At 33.9% G+C, this 10,808-nt stretch overlaps 1 protein-coding gene across 1 annotated transcript; it reads right to left on the reverse strand.

Moving 5' to 3' along the window:
• Window positions 1-2,533: 2,533 nt before the first annotated feature.
• LOC114185228 (oleoyl-acyl carrier protein thioesterase 1, chloroplastic) lies at window positions 2,534-7,496 on the reverse strand. Its single transcript, XM_028072840.1, has 7 exons — window positions 7,155-7,496; window positions 6,286-6,419; window positions 6,097-6,210; window positions 5,458-5,553; window positions 4,355-4,442; window positions 4,123-4,191; window positions 2,534-3,189 (listed from the first exon to the last, which is right to left on the reverse strand). Exons 1-7 carry the CDS (start codon window positions 7,494-7,496, stop codon window positions 2,917-2,919), a joined length of 1,116 nt encoding a protein of 371 aa, XP_027928641.1. The 3' UTR covers window positions 2,534-2,916.
• Between the last annotated feature and the right edge of the window lie 3,312 nt (window positions 7,497-10,808).

Here is a 10,808-nt window from a genome sequence, read left to right on the forward strand (position 1 = left end):
TTTAGGATTGCATTTATGATCTTTTTTTCTTACACATAAATGAATTAATCTTATAGCTTGAATATTTGTTATTAATTTGTTAATTGACATGTTATGACTAAGATGGAAGATAAGTGTGACATTTCTTTTAATATAAAATTCTAATAAATTAAACATCACAACACAAGTTATATTGAAAAGCCACATAAACTATATGAGAATTAATCATTATAGTTATCTAAAATATACTTGACAAGAAATATGAAGGGCAAGAATGTCATAAGCATGTCTTAAAAATGTAAAACAGTTTAGCAAAAATTTGCTCACATAACAAAGAATTACAAAAAGCAGTTTCAAACAAAAGGTGTTTGAAAGAGCAATAACAAATGCACCTAAACTACACAACAGCATCTCCACCATTTTGATGGTCACCAGGAGTCTCAACATCTGCTTACACCAACATTTGTTAATCATTGCAAAAAGGTAAACACAATAAGGAACCAAACACAAAAAGAAAGAAGGGTAAGCTAGTGAAAATAATTTTAATAGATAAATAAGTAGATTATGAACAAGCAAGTTATTAAGCATAAACAACAGGTGATGCCAACCAATAAAATGACTCTCTATCTCGATTATCTGGATACATGTAATGAAATTGAATTCACTAGTTGTTTGCACTTCTGGTGACCTCTACTTCTCTACAGAGCCATTGCCAATGGGATTCACCCTACCACACACAAGGTTAGTCCATGATCATTCTAAGGTCATTATCCTGCCAGAGACTATAACTCATGTTACTCTCACCACATGAACCACCAGTCTACTCTATGTTAGTCTGACTGATTCATTAGAGTGTGAGGATGCAGCCTTACTTGAATCTTTAAGTCATTACACATACTATTTTATCATCAAAAGGGATCTCTCCATGAAATTCCCACACCAAGTCCACATGGAATCTCAAAACATTTTCATCCACTACTACAAAATACATATTTTACATCGATTATTTTTAAGTTATTATATCAATTATAGATCCGATGTAGATGTCATCGATGTAGAATGTCACAAACTTATTACATAGGTTATATATATAACCGATTTAATATTTGAATTCAATTTAAAGTTTTTATTTCATCAATCTATTTTCTCCTCAAATAAACGCATCCCATATGAGTTGGGGACTTATGAAAATTTCATATCTAAAATATTTTAAATTGCAAATTGAACTCCAAATATTTTACATTTCATTATAAATTGGTTCTTACTTAATATTTACCATTTGCAACTTAAACGGAAAGTTAAGACCCAACCCAACTTGTCAGACTGAGCCAAACCAACCCAACTTGCCAAACTAGGCCAAACCAACCCAACTTGGGTTCAGCCAATCCCAATGTCTGATGTGGGTTCAAACTTGGTCGACATTGTCTCAAGTTCAATTAGCATGGCATGAATATGAACTTTGCTCGACATTGCCTTGACGTTAGTCCAACTCAACTCAACATCGACTTGACTCGATGTGAGCCCAACTTGACATAGTCAAAGGTCAATTTGACTTGATTCAACTAAAGATGGATCTCACTCAACTTGGCTCGGTGGACCGAATCAAGTTGGTTTTATTTTAACCTAACTAGACTCGACCTAACATTGGTCTAAGCAACTTGATTTGATGTAGCCCAACTCTATCTGACCTAGCATTGACACAATTATACTCGATCTAACATGGACCTGGCCCAACTAGGTCGAAAGTGGGCCCTACTTAACTCGGTTTGGGATAGGTCAGGCTCACTCAACCAAAGATAAGCTTAACTTGACTTAGTCTAAGGTGGATCCAACATGAATTAACCAAGTGTGAACCCAACTTGACTTAACATGAAGTGAACCTAACTCAACTTGATCAACAGTGGACTAGACCAGACTTAACCAAACATGACTCAACTAGAGTTGAAATCGCCTTATTTAGCATTAACTAGACCTACCTTGACTTAATCAAAAGTGAATTCGACTCTATTTGATTTCGGCCAAGAGTAGAAAGATCGGTATATTATTTTGCTATTGGTAATGCATTATTAATGATATGTATAGAACAAAGTGTCACCACATTCAAAAAATAAAGTGGAAAAAAGACACATTTTAAAGTTTATTCCAGGAAAGCAAGACTTGATCAAGAACAACACAGCTTGTAATTAAAGATCCTAAATAATTTAAATCCGAGCAGACCCTCTCTTATGAAAAAAAAAAAATACATGACTCAAGACAGTAATTATTCTAACTACTGAATTTTTCAATTTTCATTTTATGAAAAAGTTATCCGACTAATAAAATTTAGTCAACTGTTAAGATCCACTGCAGTTGTAGTGTCACTCCACTAGATCCTTTCCCAATTTAAATGATAACTTGTACTTCATTCTACAGCATCGACAAGCATAACTCCTATCACAGATACTAAACTGTTCTGATAAGCATAGATTAGTTTTGAATAGTAATACTTGATTTTGCCGCATAAGAAAACAACAGAGAGCAGGATGAGTAAGGACATTAACATTTAAAATCGTACTTTTAAAGATGAAACGGGATAATTTGATAATTGAATAATCATCAAATGATTACTTAAACAACACATAGTTGGAGTCATGCAGTAGATAGCAGATCCAAAAACAATAAATATCCTTGGAATTATATTCTTCCAAGGTTCAATGACATTCATGGAAATTGATGCCAATGAATCAGAGATTGAAGTCAATCTATTCATCCTAAGAACAGGATTTGGGCAACAATTTATATTTGTGTGAACATGACAAGATAACAGTAACAAATTTCTAGCACTCCACTCCCTATATCAAGTGCAATAACTTCTAAGCAAAATATTGTGGGAAAATTGATAAGACAACCTGCATAAGGAAACAACACAAGGAAGATAAAAAGCACACTTGATGGATTTCATCTTGGAGCTTTCTTTCTCCATTCTGTTCGTCCCCGGTTTATCTCAAGTCCATTAGTAGACAACCGAAGTAGATGCAGAAACTGCTGCTTGGCTTCCTTTGAAATGGCAGATCCATTTGTTGCTTTCAGTTCTGGAACTGCCTCAGCATCACCCTGGATCATTTCCACACCAGTGAGGGAATCAACTACGTCACGTTGTCCGCATTCTCGTCTATAATCCAAGGTGATACTCTGCAACTCATGGCTATCAATGATTTCCTGAGGCATGCTCTGACATAACAAGTCCATAAGTTAGTTAGTGACATCAATGATATACGACACCCTTTTTTGTATATATTAACATAACATTGTACGTGAATTTGTTATGACAAGGGTAACAATAGAATATAATAGGCAACATACCAGAAGAGAAAGAAAAGAATTCCAAATCAAATGAAGTGTCTGAGAGGTAAGTTAGTTTTCAGTAGTCTACCGAATATATTCTTGATCATACATTTTGTCAAAAGATAGACAGACCCCTTCATGAAGCAAAATTTCATTTGGTTGTTTCGAAAACAGTGTTTAAACTGCTTAAATTATCAACTTATATGTTAAACAGATTGCCCCTCTATTTTCTTTTTCATCATGATCTAGAGCAGAATAAAAAAAATACTTTTATTACTTGTTTGCAAAAGCCAATTTTGATTCTAGAAATGGGTTAAAACCATGTTTCTTCTTTTTACTTTCAGGGTTTTAAACATGGAAGAAAAGTTGTAAATAACAAATTCAAAGCAACACTGGCATATCTAAGAAATTGTAAATATTCTAGTAGTGAATTAAGAACAGTATACAGGTCATTATTAGTAGTGAATTATGAAATGTAAGTCCCCAGTCACAGTCATTTTGAAGAAATAACACACAAGTATCCAAAAACATTGAAAATAAGGATAAGAAGCATATAAGTATCTATGAAACATATCGAGTGAGAATATCTAATATAAATTTTGTCAGTCTAACCATTGAATAATCAATACTTGTGGTTTTGATCTAAGATGCTAAATGTCGGAAAAATTGAACATAGTAAGTACGCAATCAAGTATTGATATTTTCTTAATTTTGAAAACACTCCACCTTGAGATATAAAGATAAATCAGAACTAAGATATAAACTGCTTATCCAAAAGTTCATTTTGTGAGACATAAATTTAAAAGAAAGTCTAACAACCTCAAGCACCCATCCAATATAGGCAACATTGTTAACATGCTGATTCATGTCCAGATCTGCTCTTCTTGGCTGCAAATTTGAAAAGGCAGGGTGAGAAGGCAGGTTCTTGAACATTATTAAAATATGCTGGATTTGCCAACTATTTTATCACCAATGAAATTCCTTCTTTTGCGACAGTCAAAAAGAAAAAAGAAACTAACAGAAAAAGATTCTCTGAGCCAAATAATCATACCACAAGTCCAACTTTGGAATACTGAGCAGGGTCTTCCAATTTTGGAATTTTCTTCAGGCAATTACTGTCCTCCTCAGGAATTGCTAATCTAAAACCACAGAAGAGAAATTGGAGAAAGAAAACAAAATTAACCACAGGTTAAGCAGTAAGCCAGAAAGGGTATTGAAAATTGAAACTCATCAATCACGAACACTAGCAAGACAACCAATGAAGAATGATCATTGGGCCATACTCAAACCAAGCTACTTGTAACATGCTAACTAAGTCATAAATAAATTGTTCAAAATTCAATTTTTGTACTAATTAGAAATTACGAAATAAAAAAGATGGATCTTTTATAGGAAGATTAATTTTTTTCAAAATAATGGAAGATAGCATGTGAAGTAAAGCTCCCCACGACTTTATCAGAAACCACTATGAAACTTCCTCACATCTTTTCCTAAAGATGGGAAGTGCAGAAGCCGCTGAAAGTAATAGAATCCAAGTTTGTTGTGTTGATAGAAACGGTATCAAATTCAGAACCAGATATTCATAATATTGATGATTGTTATGATAAATATCCTTTATTTGTCAATTAAGAAATCTATACATTAGCAATAGTTGATCCTTAATTATGAAAGTGATGAAACAGTTATTTTCACCACTATGAGTCCACCATCAAGAGAAGTCGGTAAAGAGCTAAAAGGTCATTGAGTTCAGAAAGAGTCCAATCAGTTATAGATTTATGCAGGATGATCCTTAGATATAGAACTTCTCCATATTTTCCGAAGTGTTTTAGTGAGGTAAATTCAGATAACATCAACAGGCTAGTTTTCAGACTTGTATTCCTTCATTTTAACTCATTGCTATTGGTGAAACTTGCTCAGGAAAATGTTTAACTACAAATCAACAAATAATGTTTCTTGAAATGTGAATCTGTATGCGCATGTAACAAATTAACTCATGCCATCAGGGCTTTATCAATATTATATATCTTCTGCTTATCAAGTCTAGTTATTACTTCAATGAACAAGACTTAAGAGCACCTAAATAAAAGAAATCATGGGGCAAATTTTGTGTATCTTGTAATGCATTAGCAGCATATGAGAAAGAAAAATGGCTACCTGGGCTCTCGAGGACAATAAACCAAGACCTCCTCACGAACATCATCAGAAACCTTTTGGAGTCGTCTGGTGTCCTGATTCATCATTACCCATTTGCTGAAACATTAAATTTAAATGTATCATGATTTGCGGCCATGGATAATTTTCCATCACATAGATCTTTGGACAGTATTGTTTCTGAGTTTTATGCGCTTATAAAATCCCTAGCATCCCTGTGACTAGGGATGAAGTTTAATAACCGGTAGTTGAGTTTTTCATCCTTTTGCTTCAATAGCATGGATATATTATATAGGCTAATAATTGATGGTTGGTACCAAATAAACTATTGTAAATTCAAATGAGGAAAGAGATTTTACAATACATGAACAAAAGTGACAAGTAGGAAAAGCATGTGATGGGTCCTGTACAAGGTTGCCCAGAAATCAAAGAATTGTGAGATATCATCCTACAGGATGAAGGCCTATCCTACTGCTTGTTAACAATTTACCTGCCATTCATGAACCGAAAGCAGTCATGCCATAAAAACTCAGTAGAATACAGTGCATAAGTAATATTTATCATCAAAGTGATTAAACTAAAGTAGCAAAATATATAAAAGCGTCACAATTCACAACATCCAGTTGGAAGGTAAATGTTCACCTTGTTGCCCTTCCAATAACTTGATCGGTCGCAAAGTCTTTCATTATAAAATCACGCCTTGTTCCAACCCTTCCTTCTCCTTGACACCATGTCTCTATCTCAACAACATCACTCCTGTTGAAATCATCTATGTTAGACTTTTCAAATTAGAGTATATAAATTAAGCTTTTATAAAAAACAAGAACCCACCAAGCAGGGTATTTGTATATTTCAATGTGCATGCGAGCAGTAACCCATATGAGACGCAATTTTCTCATCGTAGGGGTGGTTGCAAAACCATCAGTAGAATATCCAACACTCTGAGCATGATTGCATCCAACCTCCTGCAACACAATCACCAGATGTTTCAGATTTCGAGCAATGAATACAATTGGACATGTTCTATATATCAGATAATACAGCTCCCAAGGTTAGATCTGTCTTCCTTTTATTTAATTAAGCAGCCTCTAGATGTCATCCAAATGTATTTGATACCTTCAAAAATCAATCAATTTTTCCAAATGATTATTGTCTTTAAGTTTGGATGAGTAAAGGAACTGCCTTGTCTCCATCCTGAGACGCAATGATGGTGTTACAGTGAGCAAACATTATGCACAAGACCAAGATCAGAAACGAGAGTACTTTTCATTTCATGACAATTATTCAAGGAAACAAAATAGTGATCTATAAAAAGAATCAGGAAGAACAAAAACAAACAAAGCACAGTTTTCCAAAATCTTATACTCCAATACTCCGTGCATAGAATACAGCGCCATCCAAATCGGCACAAAAAAGCAAGACTAAACACTATAAAACATAAACCAAACAACCTAAAAATGCCACAAATCTTCAAGTTGAACTTCAGAACATCAATAATAAAGAATAAAAAACAACCCCAATTGCAAAAAATATTCCTTTTTCACTTAGAAATAGAAAAAAAAAAAAAAACTATTTCCCAATCTAAAACGTGCACAAAAACACATGAACCAGAAACACCAAGATGCTCAAAATCCCAATCAACCAAGCTGAAGCAATCAAATCAAATCACCCAATTGACCAAACAGATCAAAATAAAAAACCTGCAATAGATTAGCAATGGTTTCCACAGTGGCAGTCTTGTTGATCCCAACTTCATAGCTCCTCACAATGAACTTCTCCTTATAAGACAACCCATCCTCCGTCAAGCTCCCCAGCCTCAACCGGTCCGCCAGCGTCCCAGCCTCCGCTTCCACCCGGCTCGCCACCGCGCCGTCCCTGTCCGACACGACCGCCACCACAGGAAATGCCCTGATGCCGGGTGACCGGAACCCGGCGATACCACTCCTCCTCCGGCGAGGGCCCACGCAGGCGGGGCGGGCGGAAAACCCGCATTGGGCGAGGGAGTGAACCCGGTCCAGACCATTGCACGAAAGCTTCAACATTTTTTTATTATTTGAAAAGACGAAGAAGAGGGGAAGAAGGAAAGCGCAAGAAGTGGTGTTGAAATGAACGACGTTGTCAAAGAGATAGAGATGGGAAGCGACAGTGGACTAGTGAACGCAGCACGTGTTCTCGATGGGCTCCTTTTCTCTCTCCGATTTAACCAAATTTTTTATCTTTTTCAACTTCTTCAACTTTTCATCATCTAATCTAATGGTTCAAATCACCTTTGCCTCCTGCCCTATTGCATCGTACAAACAAAGTCTCCTTAAAACACGAGTCTCGTATTGTGTATTGTTCTTACCGAAACGCTACGACCAGATTTGTGCAAAGAAAGAATTTTTCTTGACAACTTATGGTATATGAGTTCTCATGTTAATGGAGGCCTTTTCCAACACCAACAGCAAAAAATAATAGTAACAGTAACAATATTTTCTAAAGTATAATGGTAGAAATTTGAACATTTGTAAATGAAGTAAAAAATAAAATAAGTTTTACTTATCACTTTGTTTGATTAAATGATTGAGGTGTTTTTGTATTGTATTCGGTTTTGATGTTTGTAACAATTAGAGTGAACTTTTGCTATGAAAAGTTTGGAATTGGATAGGTAAACAAATCTACAAAGTAAAAATATGATAAGTATTTAAGTAGGTGAACCAGCTTCATATAGGGTTTATGACAAAGTTTCTATTATGTATATGTTCTAAACATAATTGTTTTATCTTATTTTCGGGTGACAATGGTTAAATATTTCATTCCTACGATTCAAGTTTAAAATGGGTGAAAAGAAGATTTTAGATCAAGAGGGTACTAATCAAGCAAGACTAAGTATAAACCCTAAAAAAACAGTATCCTTAAAGGGAAACGAAAGGAAAAGTTTCATTCATCATGAGTCATTTGTTGAAGTTGATTGTATATTTTAGATGTCTTGAAGGAGTCAAATGAAGAGTTCCAGAAATCCTTCCATTTTCTAGAACAAAAAGATTCTTAAGCTTCTTTTTGTCAATCTTCGCTCTAACCACAATGTCAAGTCCTAATATTAACCTAATTCTTTAGATCCGTCACACACCAACACCTCAAAGTCCCCCAAAGTTAACTCCAAGAAAGAAGATTCTTGAGCTAAACATGACTCTCTTTAGTTTAAGTAAATATGTAATAGATGGAGAACTTGTTGACCAATACCTCTCCACATGAAGAATGAACAATTACATAAAAACATATTTTGAATCTTTTTGAGTTGTGTATCTTTCACATATTAAATCTCCAAGTAGATTTAAATAACATATCCAACTAATTAATATCTTAATAATTTTAGCTAAAATATTATTTATTTGACTTACATAACTCAATTAATCAAAAAAATAATAATTATGTGACCTAATTACTCGATAGCTTGGTCAAAATGATTTATTTGCTAGAGCTGTCAAAACGGGTAACCCGGCCCGACCCGGCTCGACCCACCACGGATTGATGATTTAGTGACCCAACCCAATCCGGCTCACTTTTCAGCGAGCCAAAAAAATTTGAACCTGACCCGACCCACCACGGGTTGGCGGGTTAAACAGGTTGACTCACGAGTTCACTTAATTAAAAAAAAAATATTATTTTTTTTTTATTTTTTTCAGTCAAAACTAAATTGTAATTCTAATTAAAATCTAAATAAATTTTAATACAATCCAAATACAAACCAAAATAAAAAAAAATTACAAATTATTGATGTGTTCGATAAAAAAACAACCTAACATGACCCAAATGTAAAGCCCAACTTAATAAAAAAAATAAAAACACTTGTGTGATCCTTTTATTTGCGGGTTGGTGAGCCAACCCGGCTCACCACGGGTTCAACCCGAATGAGCCGAGTTCTAAATGAGCCGAGTCAAAAATCAACCCGTATTAAAATTTGTAAAAAAATTTCAACCCAACCCGGCCCGAACCCGTGGTGAGCCGGGTTAGCTCGCGCAACCCATTTTGACAACTCTATTATTTGCCTTAATAATTTAGTCAAAATAATTTATCTGATTTAATAATTTTAGTCGGAATTGTTTATTTAACCCAATATAGCTTAGTCATAAATATCTATCTGACTTAAATACTTAATAACTTAGGTGAGATAATTTATCTAATTTAATTACTTAATATAGCCTAGTTAAAATGTTAACTTAATTACTTAAATATTTGGAACTTTTTGTACTCAAACTTTTTGGCTTGTTCAACCTTGTTCTTAAGCTCATTCGTAATTATTTTGTTATGCGCCTCTGTTTGAATATTTGTTTATGGATGTTACTCTATGTTTGGTGTTGAGTTGGTGATGGAATTACTCAAAACATTTTATTATTAAGGCCGGGATGGTCTAATAAATACATAACCTACTTACAATGTTTATAATGCTAATAAAGAAATTAGTTGACCAACATGATTTACCTATACATATACATATATATATATATATATATATATATATATATATATATATATTAATCAATCCAAAATGGTAAACATATTACTTGTTTTAATTTGTCATTCATAATGTCAATCGGATTATCTTTCTTTGTAATGAAATTTGAATGATTCCTTGAAACGACTTCTTACATAATATATAGAAAGAATTGACACTAATCAAATGAGAATGCCTGTCACGTGATACAAAAAAAATATAAATATAATATTAATATTATATTTGCTCATTGTTTCCATGTTTATGTAACAACAATAAAAAAGGAAATGGAGCATTCCATAAGACACAAACGTGTACAATCAAGCTAATCAAATAATTTTATACAATTAGTTCGAAGCACATTACATTTCTGACATTTTTAACTCAGTCATTATGTTTCAATTCCTGTGAAACATATCAACGGTGACATTTTTAAAATTTAAGCAAAATTTATGTTTCGATTCGATTAATAATCATAAAAAAAATGTTATACGCCTCGGTTCAATACCAACCCAAGTATAAAGCTTGTAAAAAATTTCAAACTTTCTATTATTTTAACGTTTTAAATCTGAATGTTGTAGATTATGCCTCGGTTTCCAAATACCCGAGGCATAAAGTACTTATGGTTTTGATTTCTAGTCACCTGAGACATATAAGGTAATTTATTTCAAAAAACTAAAAACATTTTTAGTTAAATTTATGGAGGTTTATGCCTCGGTTGGAAATATACCTGGGGCATAATGGGGTTTATGTCTCAGGTCAATTGGACCGAAGCAGAAGGTGTTTTTATGCCTCAATTGTTTGCAGACCCGAGGCATAAGGGTGTTTTATGCCTTAGTTTTCAATTGAACCGAGGCAAAAACTTTATTTTAGGGCTTAA

This window comes from Vigna unguiculata, chromosome 5 (assembly GCF_004118075.2).
Source record: "Vigna unguiculata cultivar IT97K-499-35 chromosome 5, ASM411807v1, whole genome shotgun sequence".
In the NCBI taxonomy this organism is placed as follows: Eukaryota; Viridiplantae; Streptophyta; class Magnoliopsida; order Fabales; family Fabaceae; genus Vigna; species Vigna unguiculata.